Raw genomic sequence first — 25,364 nt, forward strand, 5'->3', positions numbered from 1 at the left:
ATGGTGCATGCTTTGTTCCCCTCCGTGCTTATGTTTTATTAAACAGATTCTCCTGTAATGAAAATTTGATCTTTACAAAAATAACAAGGACCATGAAAAAAGTGTCTCTATTTTTAGGTTACTGATTCTACAAAATAAAAACTGGAAATAAGATTTTCTGTTCAGTAACTGATCAATTTATTAATTAATAAATGAAAGAATGAAATGCACACATAAGTAGTGCCTAACACCCCTGCAAATGAGCTAGACAATCGGAAATAACTTCTAAATAAAACATAAAGAAAAAAACTTCTAAACAGCTATAACTAACAGAAAATTAGCAGCATACCTGTACCATTTCACTGATGAAACGCAAACCACCAGGTCCAATAATAGAACCAGCAAGAAGATAACCAACAATAACCTATCATTCATAGTCACAAAGATACACAGAACCCCGCAATCAGAAGATTTAATAAGGGTTGTGACCCAAGCTGAAATGACCTTTCAGAACAGGTTAAAAATTAGGAGGATTTTATCCATTAATCAGTCTTAGGTATACACACCGGTTGGCCCAAACAGGAAAAGGTAATCCCACCAATTGTAGAAGAAACAATTACAACCACCAAATCCGATATTAATCTGCAGTAAACAAGTGCAATAAAACAGAAGCATGGATCACAATTGAAAGAATAATGAAAAGTATGTTCACAAATTGTGGCAGAAATAGTCATGACCAGCATTCAAATAAAAATCGAAGTATGATTCACAAGAAAAAGATTAAATCAAAAGATCAACAAACTTATTACTGAAAAAAAAAAAAAGATCAACAACCTCGCTAACAAATCTCAATAAAAAACAACTACTATTTAGTGCATAAAGCTACACAGAAAGATATACTAAAATGATAAGCAGTGGCTAAGGTAATCAATTGAAACATTGACCTGGATATTTTCCAAAAACCTGGAAAACATCTTGAACATGCAAACCCAATGGACTAGGATCTAGGTCAAACACATTGGTTCTAATGCATTTTTCTTACCCCACCTATCTCACTCTAGGCCCTCTTTCCCAGGACGGTTTTCACTTCAGGCTTAATAGATAAACTAGTATTACAAACTTGTAATATGATGAGACACCAGAGTCCAAGATTACTCATGATTTTCAGAAGAGCAAAAGCAGATAAAAGCAATTGACCTTAGATCTACTTGAAGAATTGGATACTTCGATTTCCTGTTGGACATAACAAATACATTATCCTGCAATGAACAAAGTGAAAGAAGTTATCTGAAGCAATCATATTCTAGTCACTATGTCAAAGATGTCTTAACATCAGCACACCTTTCTGTCTATCAAGGTTGTCATATCATCAGATCCTTCATTTTCCAGAGAAAAGACATCTTGAAGCTGGAATGATCTAGTGCCACTGCAAGAAAAGCATTAACACACTAAGCAAATAGAAATGTTTTTAAATTCTGGATATTGGCATGATGAAGATGATAAGTTTTGGAAGACACTAAAGATTCAATTCTTAATATAATGTATTTTATATTGTAAATCATTGCTCCTTTATCTTATTAATTCTTTGGCCTTCAGAATCAGGAAAACTTAAACTCAGATGTCATTCCCCCACCAATAGGAAAAGTTTTATTTTGAATTATGGAACTTTTTTTGGTTAGAGATTTATGGCACTTAAGAGAAATGAAGATTATGGTCTCTGCAAAAAGGAGAAACAAGGCTCTTCTCTATTTCTCCAAAAGAGGTGCAAGGCTCTTTGCCCACATTGCATGATATTCATAAGGGAAATGAGTTGGTAGATAACCTCTTCGTTCATTATAAGATAATGAGGAAAATTTGAAATCTCATTCTCAATCTAAGCAGATACTTGTGGAACTCTCTCTTAACATCAATGAACTTATCAACCAATGAGTTGGAGAGCCACTTGGAAAACTGAACATGCTTGGATTTCATCTCCACTTGCAGTCCTTGGTGCATGTGAGAAGGAAGAGTGTTTTGGGGATCAAATAAAAGCCTAAAATCTGCATCCTTTTGATAGGATATGAAAGCAAAGATTGAATATTGAGTTTGCACATCTGAAGAAACTCAGGGGTAGGCCATCAGCAATGAGATTTGAGAAAGCGACAGTTCCAGTGTCCTCGCTAATCTCTTGAGTTGTTGAACATAGCTGAAGCAAAGAAGCAAAGAAGCAAAGAAGCAAAGAAGCAAAAAAGTGTCCTCAACCCTCACTGTTAAAGGATACCCATAAGGAATTGAACAGGAAATATCATGCAAGGGCATACTGCTATATGCAATTACTTGTGATTAAATAAAAGGAAAGGGCCATAGAGGGGCTTTCATGCATTACTTGAAAGTTTATTCTCCCAATTCCTATGCTGGCCAAAAAGAAAGATGATTTGCTTGCAAAGGGAGCAGTAACCGGATCTAGGTTATGATCCACATGGCCATCCCTTTGCAGTTTGCCTTTTCTCTGATGTATTCCAGATTGCTTAGGCTGCTAAGATATTGCATTGAGCTCTCTTTCTTTCTGTAATTCTATCTCCCTTATCAATAAAAATTTCCTAGGTGTTCATTGAAAATAATGGAAAAGAAAAAGGAAAAGGAAAAGGAAAAAAAGACATGGTAAAGTCATTTTCTTCTTACAAACCCAAGTTTATAGTTTTTCATACTTTGCCTCTTGTGTATCATTTTTCCTGGACTTTTCATGAGTAATTTTTGCCACAGTTTCCAATACAGCCTGAAAAAAAATAAGCATACCATTTCAGCTGATAACATCAGTCATAGATAAAATGAATGGTATTAACTTTGAAAGACGAAAAACATACTTGAAATGAAGCTTAAAGATGCCACTATACAGGTTTAATGACTTTTACCTGCACATAGTTTTCAACTAGATCTAAAGGGTAAGTGCTGCATGAGACAAATAACAATGCAGGACAGATTACTGGTCAGAAACTCTTTCCTAATACCATCTAAGGATTCCATGGATGGATTATTAATAGAATCTGAAATATGCAATTAATTGGAATACTTTAAAAGGTCTGCCAAGACTTTAATTTTAAAGATCGATATGTCCAGCTTTATGTTCTTTTTAACAAGGCAAAATCATTTTAAAGTTGGTAAATCTGCGGTGTGAGCATGAGAATGTGAAATCCATCACTGAAACAGCATACAAATGGTTCCAAAAGGCAAGTGAGACATACTTGTTGATCTGCTACCGTGCTGTTGAAGCTGCTGGTATTGGGTCCTGACAACAATAGGAAGCACTATCATTTAAACGGTACCAACAAGAACAAGCTACCTGATTCAAATTAAAACTACTAAGAAGAAAATAACGTAAATGGAAGAATCACATATTATGAGAAAATCACTTGTTTGATGTGGGACAAGACAAAATAATGTATTTGGTGAGGTTCAATTTTTTTTCCTAAGTTTAAGAGTTTATTTACTTGCAAACTTTAGTCAATGGAAGTTTTTACCCAATCTCTTTTTCCTATTTAGTCAACACAAGTTAGAAACTTTTTTTCATCGAATAGGTTTACGTGTTTAAACCAAAGTAGAAAGAGGCACCAAAGGAATCCTAAAAGAGTGTTGTCTGCAACCCTAAGTCTCCAGCTAATAGAAAAAATACATAAAAATAGGAAAAAAAAGCGGGGAAAATCGGTGGTTTGGTTTCTCTACTTAGGATTCCTAGCAATCGAAACAGAAAATAAAAAAGCATCTGCATTTCTTTTCACGATGGTATTTAGTACATACTGAATGTTCCCATAAATACAAACAATTTATATTTCTCTAATTTCCATTTGTTTGTGCGGTCAATATTCTCAATTCTACGAACATTCCCATAACATTTTTTTTAATCAATTGAACCAAATTTATTGTCAATCTCAGTTAGACTAAATACTGCAATCCAATCCACGAGTTCGCATTTCAGCAGTTTACGCAATTCAGAATTTCAGATACAAAGAAAACAAAATGCAAGCCAAGCCTAAAACAGAATAGCAAACAAGGAAATTTTTCTAGATAGACAGAAAAATAAATGGAAGAAGATTGAAGCTGATGAATAAAATCCTAACCTTCAGGTTGATCATTCTCCGAGAATTCCTTCTCCAGCACACGATCGAATATCTTCGCAATACTCCCGTCATCGGAATCAGGAGGCGACGCATCCATGGAAAAATTACCATAAAACCTTTCTCTGATTTCCTTGTCTGGTCTCGCCGAAACAAAAGTCCTCGAAAGAAACGTGACAATTACAAGCCAAGACAAGAATCCAGATCTTTCTCGGCTTAAATTCGCCATTGAAGACAAAACAAAGATCTGAGCCTTACAGCAGACGGAAATACAGAAAGAGAAGACACTATCTGTAAAGAACAAAATAGAGATCGATGGCGAAACTGGTTCTTAGATCTCTGGAATCCATTTCTAGATGACTAGATCTACTGATAAAATCTCGTCTTTCGTTTCTTTAAATTTCAATTTAACGTTTTTTGGGGATTTCCGCAACCGAGGAGGAAGAAGAAGAGTTCTGAAGGACTCGTCAATTGATTACTGTTTTAAGTTTTAAGCGGGATATTATTTATTATTTCTTTTATATCACAACTTCACAAGGTTGAAACCTGAAGAGAAGGATCTCTATTTTTTTCATTTATTTGTATTTATTTATTAATTTATTAACGTAAATAGTTTCACACTTTCACGTTGCATTGTTTCAGTTGAGTTGAGCTGGTTGGCTAGGTAGAAAGCCATTCTCACTGAGCAATACTCCACAGCCGCACATCGGGAACATCTTCCCACGAATGCAACGATGTTTGTGAAAAGCTTTTGGGCCAGCCGAACTGCGTCTCATGGTCAGCAGATGCCCGTGAATTTGGCATCAATATACGGTCGGGATTCATTCCACCCATATAGTGGAGTTAAGATTTATAAGGGTAAACTGAACAATTAAACCTCCGTCCCCCCCAAAAAAAGAGATAGGATTAGCTGAACGCTTTATTGTTCACTTGTTCAGCCAAATCTTATCATCTTAAATGAGTAATTAGAAATTTTTTTTGCCACATACCCTTTTAGCAGGCTGTGAGTAGACCTGTTCATAGGCCGAGTAGCCCGATAGGCTGGTCCAGCTCCCGGATAGCTTTGAACACAGATTTAAGCCCACAGGCTTGACCTCGGGCCTAAAAGCCTGAGCTTGACTATTTTATGGGCCGAGCTTGGGATTTGTTAAAAAAGCCCGGCCCGACCCAACTTTTAAGTTAAACCAAAAAACCTAAAATAGTTCTCTCTTCTTAGTAGTCGAACACTCACCGGCGCAACCAATGAACTCTGGCGGACCGGCGGTGAGTCCTCTCTCTCTCTCTCTCTCTCACACACACACACAAACGCGAACTCAACACCAATGGACACAGTCATCGGCAGTGAGTCCTTTCTCTTTGTCATCTGATGAATCAATTTTGGTTATGTATCAATTTTTTGGCTAAGTACCTCGTCATTTGGTCTGCTTCCAAGTGGCTGATGACTCAGAGGCCGAAGTGGAGAACTTTTGTTGGATGAGGACCTGGATGCCGAGCTGACCAAGCCAAGCTGGGGGCAGATTAGGTGCCGAACTGACTGGGTCAAGCTAGGTAGGTTAGGTGTCGAACTGACTGGGTCGAGCTGGGCAAGTTAGGTGTCAAACTGACTGGGCCAAGCTGGGCAGGTTAGGTGCCAAACTGACTAGGCCGAGTTGCATATTAGGTGACAAGCTGACCAGAGTGTCGAGATGCCTATTAGGTGTCGAGCTGACTGGTGGCGAGCTGGATTGATTGTTGAGCTTCGTAGTTCTTTAGGCCTGCAAGGAATCAATGTTAGAGGACCCGGGGTGGCTAACCCGGCGAGGTTGCTCCGATGCTTAAGTTAGTACTCTCATAGTAGACTGCATGTCAAATTTGTCGGCGAGCACGTCTCGCAGGTCGCCAGGTCGGCGCTTGTGCCAGGCCACCAGCTTGGCGCGTGTGCCAGGATGCCAACTGGGACACCATCATCTTGGCTAAGGCAAGTTGTTGCCTAAGTGGTTCTGGATGTCACCTAGTTGTTCCGAGATGCCATGTGTCACAGTGTCATTGGAGGGCCAAATCTGCCCTCATCACCATCTTTCTATTAGGTCAAGCTTCGGGCTTTTTATTAGGGTCGGGCTCAGGCCTAACAAAATCCTGTTTATGAAGAGTAAAAGCCTAGCCCGAGCCTAGCCCAACCCGGCCAATGAACAGGTCTAGCTGTGAGTCCCTTATATTTTAAGACTGATGGGGAGTTTTATCATTGGTTCCACAGCCTGCTGAACAGCTAAAACGTTCAGTTAATCTGAATTCGAAAAAGAGTCACTCAGTCAACTCGAACATACTGGTTATTGTGAGTTTGAATCCTCTACAATTCTACTCGTAATAATTATTAAGCCAATCATGACACCCCACGTCACTTCCATACACTTGAACACAATTGGCAAGGTGTCAAAATCGGAACGGGATCTGCTCCTCACATAGGGACGCCTCACAGGCACATCCACCATGCATTGGGAACATCTCCCGTGAATAATAACTTATAAGTATGGGAGATGTTCCCAGTGCATGATAGGATGTGCGTGTGAGGTCGATGTGAGGTGCCCAGTGTGAGGAGTAGATCCAGTTTCGTCAAAACCCTACACCTAAGGCCTCGTTTGGTTTTAGCCACATTGCTACCTCGTGTTGTTATTGCCACACCATTCTAAAAAAAAGAAAAAAAAAAGAAACTATTAGCTTATCCTTTTTTATTTATTTGGTAGGAAAGCTATTAGTTTGTCCATAACACAATAATTAGAATGTGCTGTGGTATTAAGAAGGGTGGACCAGCTTTTGCATTTTTTTTCCTAGACATCTCGTTGGCTTTCCAAGTGGGTTTTTCTCAAAATGCACAAAGGTCATGGTTGAAAGTATATGAGTTGCGGATGACAACATAATCGTTTCTGTTCTTGAAAACAAAAACAAAAATTATAATGTCTTTTGTTTCTAAAAATAAATCAGGTTATCAAACACCCCTTAGATGATCGTTTGGCTTCCCTTAAAAAATGTAGGCGTAGGACGTGATCAAACCTGTTGTATGTTCTTTCTAACAAGATCAATGAACTTGTTCTTCGGTCTCCATCCCTTAATCTCCTGCAATGTGTGTTATTTTTTAAGTGTATGTAATGTGTATATTATTTTTAAGTGTATGTAATGTGTATTATTTATAAGTGTATACTATATAATACCAAGAAAAGAGCACTAGTTTTATTCCTTAGCTATGATTTTAACCAGCTTTAAATTCCACAATTCAAGTATGGTGAAAAAATAAATAAAAGGAAAAATGGACTTTGTTTAAAATATTTTGTTTTTGCCATTGTTGTACCGAGCTATCCACCCAAATAGTAAGATTTGAATCCCTAAAGACTGGGTTTTCATAATTGGAGTCTGATTTAGGTTTATAGATTAAAGTTGTGTTTGGTAGTGTTGACATGGTCGATTTATAGCTATTAAGTAAACCTAGAAGTAGCATTGTGATATGGATTGATATAATAGGCAACCATGTTTTGTGATGAAAATGCATGAAGTTAGTTGTTATCAAGCAGCCCTTGTAATTTGGTTCCAACTTTATAACATTGTTAATTGTTATCCAAGCCTAACTTCAACCGTTCAAGATAACCTAATCAAAATTAGACTGTTTTAGGTTTAAGTAAATTTTAGGTTAGGCACATTATAATCAACGTTTTGGTTCTCTTTCTCTTTGCACTACGGATACATGTAAATCATGTATTGTTGTATACGACCTAATATCATACACCTTCAAATTTAACATTGCATATGTAACATATAGATATTGCAGTGTCCATGCAAAGTGCACCAGGAAATGTCACTATCACCTAGAAAACGCCTTGTCAACTATGTTTTCAGTTGTTATTATTGACTCCTAACTTAGTTGTACCTGCATGATCACATATCCCCTTCAATTTAATGAAAGCAAGTCACATGAACATTAACATGGGGAATGCCAACAGTTTTGTTGTACCAACTAGATCTTGGAAGTACTTGTTCTCAATGTAGCCAAACTGTCCATATTTTTCAACAAACCACAATCACATCAAATATTCATCTATGGTGATCTAGACCACCATAATGTATGATTCTTTAAGTGTGGTTCAGTGTCTCAGTCAACCTGTCTAGTGAATCCCTTATATATGGATTGGTTAATTCTTAAATTGGGATGTCTATGGTGTTTGTCTTCTTGCTTTGTGTTTGTGTATAGTTCTTTTTGCTTATTTTCACCATCCAATTTGATATGACCTTATTTAATCTTTCTGCAGGCTATGTTGAGCTGTCAGCTTTCCATTTTCAAGAGGTAGAAAATGGTATGGGAATAGCAGAGATACTGTTGAATGATTGCATCTGTTAACTCAATGTGGTTGTGGCCTGGTGTTGTATTGGCTGTTTACAAAAGAAAAGCCCCATGTTGAATGCATAAATACCAAATAGCACCAGTAAGACATACCTTTTAACAAATGAGTTATGAGTTAAGTCTAAGAACATTTCTTCACAAAATCAGTATCAATATTACTCTGGCTTTCAAACAACGATTAAGAGAAATCTTCACCTTGGCAAGGGAGATTGGGGTACAATTTAAATGGGCAAGAAGATCAACAAATGGAATGGCTAAAGAGTTAGCTTAAGGAGTCAATAGACAATAATTGTTTTGGGCTTCTTTGTAAGATTGATTCTATCAAAAGGCTCTCCATATAGCCTTTGGATGGTGATAGTTGTACCCCATATCTTTTATTATTATTAATGAAAGTTATCGTTTCCCATAAAGAAATTATTACCATGGGTTTTTTATAGTTGGGCTAAGTCCATTGGTAAGATATTCTTCAATTCAAGCTTCTCAGATATACGATCATTCTGTTGGGTTCCACAAATTATATTATCAACCTATTCAAGAGGTTGGGTCCTATTGTTTGCCTTAGAATATCCAACTTTACCATTCAAACTTCTCATGAACAGTAAATATTGTATCCTAGAGTGATCTTCGACAACTGGCAAATACACAATTTACAGTTCCCCGTTTACCATCGGTTTCTCACCTAATGGAAGTCCCATGTCATAGCAGGATTCTCATTCCTACCCAACAAATCCACGTTATTCTCATTCTCTTGACTAAACTTATTCCACATGCCTGAATGGTTTCAAAAGCATGGAATATGTCATGTTTGGCTTGGCAACATGTATTATTATCATCATGTATACAAATGCCATCGGAAAAAACTACCAGGTATTTGCAATGAAATTTGCCACATATGTTGCTACAACATACTAGAAAATATGTGTTTAGGATTGATTAACTAAAACTTTTGTAATTTGATTATATGTTTCCATTTTTTGAGCATTAAGGATTTTTTTTTTAAGTTTTGTAAAGTTCATTTTAGTAACTTGATCAACCAACGAGTAAATCGAACATCTTATTCTGTTTTCTTCTTGATGAGCAATTGGAACAATTGTTAGGACTTTGGTATTCAACCTTATTGTTAAAACAAGAGAATTGGCATTTAGCTTTAAAGATCAAAGCATCTAAAACACGCATTCATATGAACATTAAATTGAACAAACAAAATTGAAAAAGAATCTAGTATTTATATATCCAATGAAATTGAGGGGATACAAATAAAACAAACATAGTAGAGAGAGATAGAGAGAGAGAAAATTCCTTTTGTTAAGAAGTGATATAAATTATCAAAAAGAATATGGGGCATGACAAATAAAATATGAACCCACCACACATGATTCTATATTTCTATGAATGTAAAAGTATAACCCATAACTCATCCTTCATGTTCTACACAACTTTCTCTGAAAACTATTATCAAGCCCTTTAATGACAACCTTTTGTGATTTATTTTTGCTTTGGCCATCATTTAATACAAAGTCTCATTGGAAGAGCTAATGCAACACCTAAAATACAAAGGGACAAATAACAATCAATAATAATAATGGTAAAAGTGGAAAATGCTTAACCCACCAATCCAACTAAAAACATTTTAGGCCCTTTCAAGCACAACTCTATAGCTATAGGGGAAAAGAGGCAAAGACTTTAATTACTTGCTAAAAGAGGATAATAAATAGAAATATTTATAAGTGGAGTTATTTATACCATTAACACAAAGATAATTAAACTAAGCAATTGCATATTAGCCCTTAAAGTGTAAATATAAAAGTAGGGTTGTTCATTAAATGGTTCAGACCGATGAAACCGACCAAACCAGCCCGACCTGACCTGACCTGTTTTGGTTTAGTTAATTATAAACTAATTTGAACTAACTATTTATACTATTACTACATATCCCAGAAAAATCATAGCTTTTACATTATTCTATTTTGGGATAATAGCATATAAGGTAACTTTTGGGCCCTAATATTAGTAAAAGTAATATTTTTAAAAAATTTTCAAAAATAGGGTAACTTTTGAAAAATAATATCAATAAAGGGCAGAGTCACTGTTCATCTTCTTCCTCTTGTAGTCTATTCACCAGTGCCGCCGCCCGCCATCTTTCGCCTCCGCCTCCGCCTCCGACAGCGTTGCCAGAGGTGGGCGGAGGTGGTGGCATTGGGCAAAGAAATAACCACCAGTGCCGCCACCGTTGCCCACCTCTGGAAACATTGCCGGAAGCAGAGGCGGAGGTGGGCGGAGGCATTGTCGGAGGCAGCGGCGGCGCTGATGAATAGACCGCAAGAGGAAGAATATGAACAGTGATTCTGCCCTTTATTGATATTATTTTTCAAAAGTTACCCTATTTTTGATTTTTTTTAAATATTACTTTTACTTATATTAGGGCCCAAAATTTGCCCTTATATGCTATTATCCCTTATATTTTTCATTATGAGTTTTTTTTTTGTTTTTTATTTGACTTTTTCAGCCACTTGGCACTAGCACCTAATCCTTTGTCTCTCTCCTAGGGGCTAGACCTATAGATTCACGTACGATGACCTCACTCTAGCTTTCGGTTTGTATTTCATTACTCAGATCGGGAGTCATTTACACTTAGAATATTTGTTGTACAAGGAATTACTCAGAAAAGTTTGTATTTCATTAATGAAAAGTGTAAGTACAGAGATTTCATTGTAACTCGAGCTCGGTGGCCTCGAGGTGTACATCCAAAACACAGAAAGAAGAAAAAGCCAGAATCGCTCCTGAGGACTGTCAGTCGGGTCGGTCTTAATATGCTCTTCCACGTCTTCGACTTCGTCGTCGCTTTCCTCCTCTGATGAGTTGGGCTCTTCGTTCGCCGCCTCCACCACCTCGGGGGTAAGGCCCAACATAGAGACGATTCCGAGATCAAGATCGGGGAACTTCTACCACACCAAGTACCTGTACAGATTGAAACCAGAACGATAGGAGATCAATCCATATTCGACTTGGAGATTGTGGAACTCTGAGGATTCCTTGAAGCGTTCGATGGCATGGCTTCTCTCTTCAGCTCGCACCTCTTAGATGGGGGTCTCGAAGATCTTAGTTCGCTCCTGGATCGTCGCTTCGAGATTCTCGATCTCTTGTTGAAGCTTTGCCTTCTCCTCGGTCAATGTTGAGATTTGCTCCTGTTGCTTCATTTTTTTCTCGATCAATGCGAAGATTAGTCCCTGTTGCTTCTCCTTCTCCTCAGTCATGGCCAAGATCAGCTTCTGCTGGCTTCAAGCTCCATTCTTGGCCCGAAGTATCTCACCCCGAGCTAGGTCCAATTCGCGATGAAGCTACTGTGCCTTTTCCTCGGCATCCCGAGCCTGCTTCAGATGGATCTCGGACTGACACATTAACGAATGAATGGCGGAGTTCACCTAGAAAATAAAACCGAGGTAAGTACATTTGAAATTGACAAAGAAATAAAATGTAAAGTAAGATACTTACCACCATGCAATAACTGACAACTTGGCTTCCGAGCATGGCCGTAGAGATGTCAACCCACTCCGCGACCTCGTCAGGAAAGACGGCATCCCTGCTCTTGTGCATTCCGACCTGAAGAGTCATTATGCTCTCCTTGGAGGACTTGGGCCTCGGTGCAGAAGCGCTCTATGGCCTGGGAGGTTGGACGCTTTTCCTACTCGGGTACAGAAGTGCTCCCCGGTTCTGACGCTGAGCATCCTCCTCCTAGTCGTCATCCAGGTCCACCACGGGGGTTGAGGACGGACCTCTTCCTCAGGGAGATCAGCAGAGATCGGCTCCACGGCAAGAACTTCGGATGGAGCAAGGGCTAAAGGACCGGCCTTCCGGCGAGGCTTCTTCGAAGCCTTCCTCTTCTTCCCTCTCTTAACACTTTTGAGAAGGTCCTTAGCATTGACCTCCGACATGGTAACTGTAAGAGCAAAAGGTTAGCCACGAATTAAAGAAAACCTTAAAGTAAAAAAAGAAAGGTGGAAACCTACCAGGAGGGCTCAGACCAGCTCGCACAAGCTTCTCCTCAAGCCAAGAAATCTTTCATCTCGAGGCCGAGGTCCCTCCACAAGTTGATAACTGCCCTAGTTTTTGCATCTAAGCTCACCCCGAGATCCTTGATAGCCACCCTCTAGTGAGTTGGAAAAGACCACCCTTCAGGATTTCAGACAGTAAAGTACCTCCTCTTCCAGGTTGGAACCCTATTCGGGCAGCCAAACAGGATTTTGAACCCAGGCTGAGGTGAGATGTAATAGCTTTGTCTGACGTCCCCGCGCAGACAAGCAAAATTTTGCTTGATTGCACAGATCGAGCTGAAGGTATCTAGGGACAGAGGCCGATTATATGTGTGGAACAAGGAGATAGTACCAACTATATTCCTAATAGAGTTCGGGTGTAGTTGGTCGATGGTAATGTTAAAAAACTTGACTACCTCTGATGAAAGGGTGAAGCGGGACGCGCAGCCCGGCCGCGAGGTGCTCCTCAAAGACCGCGAGCTCATGAGCCTAAGGATACTAACCTAGAGGAAGACTCAAGACTAAGCTATCGGGAAGACGATAGCGAGCTACTAGGTACATTAGCCTATCCGATGTCAGAGTAGAAGGACCGAAGTCATCTGGATCCCGACCACGAGAAGAAGACGGGGCTTTCGTTCTAGAGGATGGACACTCCTCCCGAACCTCAGTCTCCCCGAGCTGAGATGGCTCAACTTCGGGAATGAAAGTTTCCTCTAAAGACTGAAGAGGGGAGTCACCCAGCGGTGAGCTAACCTCCCCAGCAGAGGCCGCGGATTGCACCATGACACTCTCAACCTCACTAGAGCTACCTAAAAGCCTGTCTACGCTAAAACTAGACATGATTAAAAAGCAAATGAGAAACAAACGAAGGAAAACACAAACTCACCAAAAAGAAGGACGACCTCGGAACACAAAGAGAAAGAGAGTTGAAAGACTCCGACCCGACCTCGGGAAAGCTCAATCACAGAATTTGTGATGAGAAAAATGAGTCACGGACCCCCTATTTATAGCCGCTATGTCCGAGAACTAACGGTCGAGATCAAAGCAATCCAACGTCTCCTAGGAAAACCGGTTGTGCGACCCCCGAGGATAAAATCAGTTTAGCGCGTTTTTTGACGTCCGCGGAGTTTATAGATCGTGTGACGTCCGCGCGTAGGCCAGACACGACCTGGGTTTTCCTAGTTGAGTCGGGTAGCCGATCAAGTTTGACCCGTGATTCATCTAGCTAGTTGCTTGGACTTCGGACCAAATCCACTTGGTTCGTCATGAACTCCCCGCATCGGGCCAGGACCCCTGGCTCGGGGAGTGGGGGCAATTGATGTAGGGTGATTTGGCCCAACCTAGTCATAGGGGGACACATGGACACAACCTAACTAGCAGGGTGACAGCTCAGTCGACACACCAAGCCTACAACGAATCGAGCTCGGATAACTAAACCACCTCGGGACAAGTTCACCTCAGGGCACGATTGCATTAGGACCACCTCGGTCCAAGGCACTTCGGCATTCGTACCAGGTCGGATCCAAAGGGCACTAGCTCGGGTAATATTGACCGACCAAAGCATGGCAACCCCGAAGATCTCTCCACCAGATTTCACGCCTTACGAGATCATGCCTCATAGCAGCTAGCATTATCTCCCCCGTCCGATTTGGGCGGAAGTGATGAATCTTATCAGTTGACAGCGTTATCCCCAATTAACACGGAAAACGGACCTCATCGTAACGAGGATCCCGGAACCACTCCGCGAAACCCACGAAGGCTCCACCCCCCGGGGGTGAAAGGTACGCGTAATCTCTGCTCACTAACTCTCTTGCATTCTAAGCTATTATCAGCTCACAACCAACTACTAACTTAAGCATCGGAGCGACCTCGCCGGGTAAGCAACCCCAAGTTCTCTGATTCGCTTTTTGTAGATCAACTGAGTTCGTCGTCTATTGGAAGCCAGATCACCTCCAGCTGGGAGCATTCGGATTGTGCAACATCAATATGTACCTTGATTTTTCGTCTGTATCCATGCATATCCAAAACATATCCCCATACATCTTTTAAAATTGACTTTCTTTAAACCTTGCATCTAATGCATTTTAAATGCATTATTGGTAGGGATGCCAATGGGTCGGGTTTGGCACGAGTTTACCTCAACCCTAACCTAACCCTCCAGCACCCCAACCCGAGCCTGACTCGAACTGGCTTAAAAACACATCATTCTCGAACCCGACCCAACCATATAGGGTTTAACTCAATTCCAACCCGACTTGACCTGTATAATTTCAAATGTATTTTAACACATTTTGAAGACCTAAAATACATTAATTTAAGTATGGCAATTGTTTTATAAATTCTAAGGTGTTATTTTTTCCACTTAAAAAATAAAAAAAAATCAAAAGCAACATATAAATAAATTATAAACTTTAATCCTATAAAGTTAGAATTGAAAAATTTGTAAGAATACTTGGTATATATGCGGATATCATGACCTAATGGGATGAATTAGCCAAAACCCAAACCTAATTCGAGTAAAAAATTCAAAACCCTAACTCGACCCTAAACCAAATATAGTTGAACCTAACCCAACCGGGTTTACCATTTAACCCGACCTATTGACATCTCTAAATATTCGTGCAACAGTCCTGGAGTATTCGGATTTGGTTAGCGTGTCATTTCTTGGTCCACCCAAATTTATCCCTCAGGCCTCAACCATGAGAGCGTGCTCTCCACAAGTTTGCCTCACTCTCCCAGCAAAAAAGTGTTCACACACTCGAACGCACCTACCCACCCATCCACCAACCTTCTCTCTCATTGCAAACAACAGTTCAGAAGAACACAGATCTGATCTGGGGATTAGAAACATAGAGGTAGAATGGCGTTCATCTTAAACATGGCCGGCGCTCGATTCTCGTACAGCCCATCGCCGGTGGATGGATTGGCAACGCATTATTGTCGGCACGGTGATGGAATTGGACGCGGAGGAAGCGTTAAGCCGATTTTCTCTCCGGCGCCTTTGTACACGAGTTCCAGGCGTAGTATGGTTGTTAGAGCAGAAGCAATAAATCCAGAAATCAGAAAAAGCGAAGAGAAGGTGGTCGACTCCGTCATCGTCTCCGAGCTATCCAAGCCCCTCACCGCCTACTGCAGGTAATATCTACAAGAATATTCTGCTAATTAAGTGTAAGGATTGTGAACATGTGCGATTGATAGTAGTTATATCGGCAGGTGTTGGAGATCGGGAACTTTCCCTCTGTGCGACGGGAGTCATGTGAAACATAATAAAGCCACTGGGGACAATGTTGGCCCTCTGCTCTTGAAGAAGCAATAGGTACAATAGTACTGATGGTGAATTAATAATGGAAAATTCTGCTTCTGAAACTGTGAACTGTCTTCGTCTTTTACCTTTCTCTCTCAATTAAGGAATTTCCATGTGGCTTCTGTTTGAGATTGGGATTAGTTGATGAATTGTTCAGGCTTTGCTAAATTGGATCAATTGATTTAGTAATCTATTAGCTATTGAGCAAAACTACTTCTTTCCATGTAAAAGGGGTGAAAATATAATTGAAATTTTAACAGATTGAAAAACTTTTACAGGAGCAACAATTGTTAATTTTAATTTCAAAGGGTTACCAAACCAAAATACGAGTAAGAGGAAAACAAGGTAGAAGAATCCTCCATGATGAGTCCGAATCCTTAGCCTTGGGTTTCATTTGCACTTGCATCCAGGAAACGGGAGGGAAAAACCTTGTTTTACTTGCAGAGATTCAAATCAAATACGGGATATCAATGGAATTCAAATTGCAATCGATTTAATAAATTAATTAAAAATGATCAGGATATCTTATAATATTAATAAAATGAATTTGATATTGTATATCGTGAATAAAATAATGAACTTTATGAAACTTGAACCAGTGACTCTTTTGATCAAAATACATCATTCGAAATACTAAGTGTATATATCGAACTAAAAGGGGTGAATCCATACTCAATCCAATTACGAAGGAATTGCATTCCGATCAATTTAACTGGATCAAATTTGAATTTAGATATTCCCTGAAACCAAATACATGTTCTTGAATTCCTTGGTTTTAAAACATGTTTTTATCTGATTATTTCCATAAAACATGTAATTTCTATACTATAAAACTTGTTTTTGTTTTATAAACCATTATTTTGATGATTCCAAAATTATTATTATTTTTTTAAATAAAACCAACTTATTTTTTCCTTTGAAAACAAAAACAGAATTGAAGAGCATGTTTTTATTTTTTTGCTGCTGTGGCAATTCCAAAAGCAAATGAAAACAAAAAGATTCATGTTCTAGAATGCCCCCTATATGTTGTTAAGGCTGCATTTGTTTGCAATACAAAACATTAAACCCAGGTGTAAATACTCCAGTTTGGATTTGTGAGTGTTTATTTGTCATACAAAAGTAAAATGATAAGAGGGGGAAATGTTCTCTCATATTGAGGAGAGTGCATTACTGTATCCATTCAATGAATACAAACTTATACTCTTTGGATCTCAACACAAGTAGGCTGAGAGAGAGAGACCACCATACAACTCTTTACATTGATTTTAAACAAACAAAAAGAGAACAAAATGGGTTTACAACAGTGAACCATTTTGCATTCATTAACCGAAGAAAATGTATTAATGTAAAGTGCATATTTGCGTTTGTATCACAAACAAACACAGCCTAAACTTCTGTTTCATTGTATCAGGGACTTAAAGGCAATACAATCCAGCATTTTTTTTGTTTATTTTATGTTATTTGGAATTCAAAATAAATAAGTTTCAATTTGTTCTTGCACTGCTACTTCTTATTTTTGTCTCACTCCTCCCTCCCAACAAACACATACACATAATACCTTTCTCCCTCTCATTGTGAAGTTGAGGAATTTGGTTCCTCGACTTCCTTCAATTCAGTCAAATTTGAATTCGACATCATGAAGGTCCCAACAACTGGTCCAACAGCCTTTGCAATGATGCATTGGGAACATCTCCCTCCTCCTCTATGAGAGTTATTCCCAATGCACAGCTGCAATGGCTGTTGGGACCCTTGTTGGCATCACATCCCGTCCCACCTGATTGCTTTTGGTGAATTTGAATTTGATTTAAAGTACAAGAAAGAAGATTATAACTTGAATATTAAACCAAATTGAATTATTTTTAAAATAGCATTCTAGTTCGAAATATGACCCGATTCAATTCAAATTCACCTGTTTTACATCCCTAACTCTTGGAATAGTTTATAAGGCCAAAGCTTACTATTACATATCTTATCTTGATGTAACTTTGGTGAATCCGGATCTATTATACATGGTGTCTTGCACCGGTGGAACACCAGCGGAGAACTGCACACCTGAAACACACAATACAAATACTAACATTGACCTTTTTCTCAAATTTGTTAATTAAATTAGCAACTAGAATCTCAGAATAAAGGGGATCACAGATTTCTACATTTGATGTATAAAATATACCAAGTCAAACAAATTCTGATTTAATTTATTTTATTTGGAAAAGTTTAAACTCTATGGCACCAAAGTATAAACATTATGAAAAATCGCCTTCGGCATTTAGTTCAACTTTACCATTGTTGCATCACGATTTTATATTCTAGTCTAGAGGAGACGACACATACCTCGCATCCACATCCAAAATCTAGCCCAAACTCTCATATGCCTCACCTTGATACATTCAAGACAAAAGGTCAAGCATATTACCTGTATTGTTCCTCTCAAGTGGTGTTGTGTCGCTGGTCTGACAGTGCTCAGGCATACTTAGGATAGGTCTGATTAGCAGCCAGAATTGGGATGGTCTATTCACATAGTCTGTTTGATCTAGATAGAAATTAAAATGGAAATTAGAATCAGATGAAATGAGATTTTTTTCACAAGGGAGGGGGAGGGAATGACCATTCCCTCAAATGGGGGAATGTCATTCCACCAAGAATGGGTATGGTATGGAATTCTAATTTCGCCCAACCAAACAGTTGGAATCGGAATTGATCATTCCAATTTCGAATCCAGACCCCTATTCCTGCAAATCGGAGGAAGAAGAAACCCACTCTTTCAAATTGAACCCCCCCCCCCCCCCCCTCCCACGTGAATTTCCCCTATGATCATCATTCCAATGGTAAAAACGGGAGTAGGTACAAGGATTCCCTAAGGCTGTATTTGATTTGAAGGAAAAAGTAGGGAAAGGCAAGCCTATGCAATTCGGTCAATGGAATGGTTCGCAGATGGCTTTAGCATCCAGAGATGATTTGTTGAAGCTTTAAAGATTAACCTACTTCCACAAAGTTAGGATCATAACATTTTTACATCACTGATCTTTTTACTGGCAAGAAATTAAAAGGGACTTAACTATGCTATTTTACTCTCCAAATCAGGATCTTCACGTTAAGTTCATGCAGTGTATCTCCATCTGTACATGGCTCAGTTTGAAAAGAATAAAAATACAAATATATACAAAATAACATTAAAATACAAGGTTTTGCACTTTTCATATTTACATTTATACTCCTTACAAAGATAGCCTTAAATTCAGAGGATTTGAAATTGTACAAGGTCCTTTTGAGTTCATTCAGTTTATTAATATGTTGTGTTTTCACTTGCCAATATGATTATTGAATCAAGCTAGCCTTGACAAATCCAATCAGCTAAAGTATAAGGCTAATAAATAAAGATATGCTCATAAATAAACTAAAATACCATTATAATACTATCAGTACTGCTCCACCCTACCTATAAAGATGCACTAATTAAAACTACAACCATCTAATTGAATTTACAACACTCATATATGATCTTTGACACTAAGCTGGCATATATATTTGTATTTACACTCTTTCCAAATCGAGTCTAATTGCATTTATCATGTCATCAACATCATGCGAGCCTTTCATTCATCCTAAGCATCGTCCTCATGTTCATCATCATTAATCGAGTCACACCGAGCAAAGTAGTCACACTTTCTTTACTTGGAACTACCTACATATGATAAAACGTGAATGGAATTTAAAATTATGATGTTGATTTCTTAACTTTTTATCTTAGGTAATAGGGTTGAATTCTTTACTTTGAAATCATTATGTTTTTAATGAGCACTAAAAAAACCAACGAGCACTAATAAATCAAAACATATATTTGAAAGACCTTGTAATGGTACCCCATACTGTAGGGTGTGTATTAAAAAATCCGATTTTGGATTTGAGATTCGATATAATCGAATCGAATTTGAATATGATTTAACTTGATTTGATTTGATAAATATCCAGATTTGACCAATTATTTAATTATTATATATAATATATAATATATAAAATATTTAAATGTTTTATATAATTTATATATAATAATTAAATTATATATTTATATATTTTATATAAATAAAATATTTATTAATTACCTAAAATAATTAATTGGTCAAATTCAAATCGAATCGAATATTTGAATATTTAATCGAATTCAAATTTGAATATTTATTTTCAATATCCATCAGATATCAAATTGAATTCGGATATTACCTGATTCGATTCAAATTCGATCCATTTTAGGGTTGTCAATGGTCCGGGTTTGATTCAGGACAGGGAAGAATCATTCCGAACCAACTGCTAAAACCGATAGTACCGGAACTGAATTAGACTCGATCGATTCTATTATTTCACAACCGGTATAAAACCAACGGGCCAGTCGAAACAATTGGGTCTAACCCGATTGGACCCGATTCAATAAAAATCCATACTTAAGATGGTAAGAACTGTAGTTGTTGATAAAATATTCTATATTAATTAATTAATTAATTAATATTACTAATGAATACAACAGAAAAAAATGACTTACTTGATGCTAATTTGATAAGAAAATAACATTTTTTTCAATAACTTGTTATCAGTACGATATTTGTAAAAAAACACTTGTTATACTTATATAATCTTGCTAAAAATCAATTTGTAAATAGCCTACAATCCTATATAATTCCAGTTTAACCTTACTAAAAACAAAATAATAGCAATTAAATTGAAGCTAATGGGAAAAAACTAAGAAAACATGCATATATCAGTGATCTTGAAATCAAACTGCCTCCTCATTCAAGAATTGAAATATCCATCAATTAAGTTAGAGTCCACTTACTAGTTGTCCATTTATCTGGTACTCCCAATCTGAGGTTCACATGGGTGGTTAAACTGTGATAAGCTTTTTTTATTCTACCCCATCTTCTCTTTTTCTTTGTCCATGGTAGAGCCTGGTGTATAGGAGGCGATGGTGACTGAGAATCGGTGAGACGTGGAGACGACGATGAGAACCTTTCTCAAAGAAAGAAAAAGCGAATAGTAGAACTTTAGAAGCTAAAGCCTCAAGCAGCAAAAGCAAAACGAAAGGGTAAAGGCCAAAAGGTTTTGAACTCAAGGGTTTTAGATGTTAAAAGTAAAATTACAATTTTAGGCATACCTATAACTCTAAAACATGTATATATAATTGGTTCGGGACAGTCAAAGCTGATCCCAAACCGATATTAATGGGACACATAAAATAAAATCAGAACCGATCTGTCAGAATAAATCATAGAACCATAACCGATAAATACAATTCGGATGGTTCGGGTCAATCAGGTAGGCCTAACCCATTGACAGTCCTAATCCGTTTACACCCCTACTAGACTGTCATTCTTAACCCTTGTAATGGTACCCCATACTAGGTTGTCGATCTTAACCCATACCCTCGTCAGCTTGGCTTGGTACCCCGTACTAGACTTTCAAGGTTACTACCCCTTCCCTTGTCGGAACACATGTACCATCTTTTGCCAATCTTTTTTTCTTTTCTATTTTCTTAATATCACTTGCCAACCTGATTATGCCCCGTTTGGTTTGCAGGAATATGGGTCTAGAATTAAAGCCGGAATAGGCTATTCCGATTTCAACTGTTTGGTTGGGTGGAATCGGAATACCATTCCCATTCCTACTAGAATTGTATTCTCTCACTTGAGAGAATGACCATTCTCTGCCCCTCTCTTAGGAACGAAATCTCATTCCTGTTAATTTTAATTCTCATTCACATTTCTATCTGAACCAAACAAACTATTGGAGTAGGCCATTCCGAATGATTCTGATTCCAGTTTCAATTGCAAACCAAACATGACCTAAGTATATTTTTCGTAAAACAATAGCAAGTTATTGTTAATAAAATGGATTTGTTAACTTTTCAATGGTGATCAGAACTTATTGGAATCGGAATGGGTTATTCCAAATCCAACTATTTGGTTGGACGGAATCAGAATCCCATTCTCATTCCTGCTGGAATGGCATTCCCTCATTTGAGGGAATGACCATTCCTTGCTCCTCACTTGGGAATGAAATCCCATCATTGCTGATTTCAATTCCCATTCCCATTTTTGTATGAACCAAACAAACTATGGGAATAGGGCATTCCGATTCCGATTCAAATTCCAAACCAAATAGACCCTTAAACATTTTTAGGGTTCATTTGGTTCATAATTGGAATCCGAATCTCTTGAAATCGAAATCAGAATGGTCTACTCTCATAGTCTGTTTGGTTCAGACAGGAACTAGAATGGAAAATAGAGTTAACTAGAATAGGATTTCATTCCCAAGGGAGAGGGAGGAAATGACCATCCCCTCAAATATGGAAATGTCATTCCATCGGGAATGGAAATGGGATTCCAATTCCGTCCAGCCAAACTGTTGGAATCAGAATGGCTCATTCCAATTGTGATTCCAGACCCATTCTCATAAGCCAAACAGGCCCTTAATTGTGATGAGAATTCCCTAATGATCATATGTGGCCTAAACTTAAGCAACCCGAAACTTATGATAAATATTGGGATGAGAATTCCACCCCTAAAAAGTTTACGTGAATAACCAATATCCATGAATTTAATCCCATTTTTTTTTTAAGTTTAAAATCTTTTTTGACTTTTTTTCCTTACAAAACCATCACCATCTCAAAAGGTCCTCAAATGGCCCCTTAGTGTCTATCTATATAAAATACTTGAAATATCGGTGCCATGGAACTTTAGGAATGACACATAACATTTTCCAAATTTAGAATTGCCATGGAACTTTACGTTGAAGAACACCCCCTCTCACACATGATTGGCATAACTCTAGGAACTTTAGGATAGTCAAATAAACAAATTTTGACTATCCTTTAAGAACTTTAGGATTGCCAAAGTGGAAGCCAGTCTCAACCCATTCTTACATTATTTCCATGGAGGACAATTACAACCAAATAGGTGGTTCAACTGTCATACCAAAGAATCAAAGAATGGTGAGGATCCCAAGTTTTTTACCACCAAGCTTAGTAATCTACAACATGGTATATATATAGTAGTGATAAACCAGGTTTAGATACTTAAATGTGACTAGAATATCAAAGGGTTTTGAAGGGTAACTAAGCTGGATAGAGGGTTTTATAGGGTTAAACACTTCTACCTTATGATGAAAATTAATGTAGAACGATGGGTTAAACACCTCAAACTTAGGGTTAAACAACATTATTTTCTAATATAGAGGGGTTTAAAGGTTTAAACACCCATATACCTTAGGATGGGAAATGCGTTAAACAACCATTTTTCTGATACAAAAGAAACATAGCCTAGGATTGGTATGTAGAATAAGGGGTTTAGGCTCAAACACTTACCAAATTTTTAATGCAGAAGAAATGTAGTCTTTCTGGTTTGCCATTGATTTAGAAGCCCTTATCACAACCTTCAGCCCAAGATCACATAAATATGTACGTGTGTGAGGGCCTGAGGGGGGGGGGTTGTTTTGTCGACCCCTCAAGCAGAGACTATTGGCGGTTTGAAATGAAGATGGGTTAGGCTGCATTAGGCATTCATTCTGTTAATATAAAAACTCAGTATTCATAAGAGTATTTTATTTTAATATAAAAAAGAAGTTAAATCCTTAAAATAAGGAATGCCAAATGCAACCTGATTCGATCTAGGCATCATATAAATAAGAGAGGGGGTGTAGGTGCAAATGCATTGGATCCTGATCCTGATCTGATCCTATTTGGTCAAATTCAGATCACTTTGATTTGGATCTTTGGATCGGATAATAGTATCTGATCAGAAATCGGAACATCACTCCCTTATCCGATTTGAGAAGATTCGATCCGATATATGTTATATATTTATTTATAAATATATTATTTATATTGTATTTTTATAAATTTGTCATATTATTTATTTTTTATAAAAAACATGTATATATATATATATGATGGAAATAATTAAAAATACTTGTATTTTTTGTTTTTTTTTTTTATATTTAAATTGGTATGTTTTATTTTTATTTTAATAATTTATTAGTTTTTAAAGAAAACAAGTCAGATCGGATCAGATCCGAAGATCTGACTTATATATAGGATTCAAATTCAGATTAAGGCCTATCAGATCCGATCGGATCGGATTCGCCATGAACAATGTCATATCAGATTTGGATATACCCTTATTCGAATATGATCAAATCCGTTTGCATCCCTATGCAACGATGACAAAAAGTGTAAAAGCTAAATACTTTTTCTAAGGTATTATGTTCAATGTAAAATTTAGGGTTCATTTGGTTCATAGTGGAATTGGAACCAAAATACATTGGAATTGGAATTAGAATGGTCTATTCGTATATTTTGTTTGGTTCGGATAATAATGAAAACGAGAATTTAAATCAACATGAATGGGATTTCATTCCCAAAGAAAGGGGAGGGAATGACCATTCCCTCAAAAGGGGAATGCCATTCCACCAGGAATGGGAATGGGATTTCGATTTTGCCCAACCAAACTGTTGGAATTGGAATAACCTATTCCATTCCGGTTCCAATTCCAGACCTTATTCCCGCGAACCAAATAGGCCATAGTGTTTTATTATTTTTATTAAAGGGCAATCTTGGCATTTAAAAATGTTGGGATGATAACATCAACTTTCGTTAACATTTTAATGTCTAGTTAATAGGAAGGGGTGTAGATACAAGGATGTTGAAAAAACAAGGGATATAGTGCAATTAGCATAAAATAAGGTACTGAACTACAACTTTTAGAATATTTAGCAATTTATATAAACAAGTAAGATCAAATCAGATCCAAAGATTCGACTTATAGATAGGATTCAAATTCAGATTGAGCCTATTAGATCCAATCGGATCGGATTTGCCATGAACAATGTTGAAATGGATTTGAACATACCTTGTTCGAATCCGATCAAATCCATTTGCATCCCTATGCAACCATGTCAAAAAGTGTAAAAGCTAAATACTTTTTCTGAGGTATTATGTTCAATGTAAAATTTAGGGCTCATTTGGTTCATAGTGGAATTAGAATCAAAATTATTTGGAATTGGAATTAGAATGGTCTGTTTGGTTCAGATAAGAATGAAAATGAGAATTGTAATCAACATGAATGGGATTTCATTCCCAAGGGAGGGGGAGGGAATGACCATTTACTCAAAAGGAGAATGCCATTCCACCAAGAATGGGAATGAGAATTTGATTCTGCCCAATCAAACAGTTGGAATCGGAATAACCCATTCCTGTTCCAATTCCAGACTTTATTCCCGCAAACCAAACGGGCCATAGTGTTTTACTGTTGTCATTAAAGGGCAATCTTGGCATCTAAAAATGTTGGGATGATAAATTCAGCAACTTCCGTTAACCTTTTAATGTCGAGTTAACAGGAAGGGGTGTAGATACAAGGATGTTGAAAAAGCAGGGGATATAGTGAAATTAGCATAAAATAAGGTACTGAACTTCAACTTTCAAAATATTTAGCAATTTATAAAAAGGTAAGAAAATTTCATAAAGTTGGCGTCGCCCGGACTCGAACCGGAGACCTTCAGTGTGTTAGACTGACGTGATAACCAACTACACCACGACACCCTGATGT

At 37.7% G+C, this 25,364-nt stretch overlaps 2 protein-coding genes and 1 non-coding gene across 5 annotated transcripts in view; 1 reads left to right on the forward strand and 2 right to left on the reverse strand.

Annotated features, from left to right (window-relative positions):
- The window catches only part of KEA5 (K+ efflux antiporter 5), a 58,664-nt gene extending 54,102 nt beyond the window's left edge, over positions 1–4,562 (reverse strand). For all 3 annotated transcript variants that reach the window (XM_010277709.3, XM_010277691.3, XM_088903168.1), the window contains exons 1-7: positions 4,074–4,562; positions 3,201–3,244; positions 2,667–2,734; positions 1,321–1,405; positions 1,177–1,238; positions 546–621; positions 329–403 (exon numbers count right to left, since the gene is read on the reverse strand). In XM_010277709.3, the coding sequence (XP_010276011.1) occupies positions 329–403; positions 546–621; positions 1,177–1,238; positions 1,321–1,405; positions 2,667–2,734; positions 3,201–3,244; positions 4,074–4,299 (636 nt within the window). In that variant the 5' untranslated portion in view covers positions 4,300–4,562. The remainder of the gene's footprint in view (positions 1–328; positions 404–545; positions 622–1,176; positions 1,239–1,320; positions 1,406–2,666; positions 2,735–3,200; positions 3,245–4,073) is intronic.
- Positions 4,563–15,193: 10,631 nt separating this feature from the next.
- NEET (2 iron, 2 sulfur cluster binding protein) lies at positions 15,194–15,981 on the forward strand. The gene is made up of 2 exons (XM_010277686.3): positions 15,194–15,602; positions 15,681–15,981. The coding sequence occupies exons 1-2, from the start codon at positions 15,328–15,330 to the stop codon at positions 15,781–15,783; spliced, it is 378 nt and encodes a 125-aa protein (XP_010275988.1). The 5' UTR covers positions 15,194–15,327; the 3' UTR covers positions 15,784–15,981.
- Positions 15,982–25,283: 9,302 nt separating this feature from the next.
- On the reverse strand, positions 25,284–25,357 carry TRNAV-AAC (transfer RNA valine (anticodon AAC)). Its single transcript has one exon. It is a non-coding gene; the product is annotated as a tRNA-Val (tRNA).
- Positions 25,358–25,364: the final 7 nt, after the last annotated feature.

This window comes from Nelumbo nucifera, chromosome 4 (assembly GCF_055504915.1).
Source record: "Nelumbo nucifera cultivar China Antique chromosome 4, China Antique-T2T, whole genome shotgun sequence".
In the NCBI taxonomy this organism is placed as follows: Eukaryota; Viridiplantae; Streptophyta; class Magnoliopsida; order Proteales; family Nelumbonaceae; genus Nelumbo; species Nelumbo nucifera.

Bases quoted from the DNA above. Each gene is read 5' to 3' on its own strand.
- NEET (XM_010277686.3), top strand. From the start codon at position 15,328: ATGGCGTTCATCTTAAACATGGCCGGCGCTCGATTCTCGTACAGCCCA. The intron at 15,603-15,680 runs GTAATATCTACA...TTATATCGGCAG, and splicing joins CCCCTCACCGCCTACTGCAG to GTGTTGGAGATCGGGAACTT.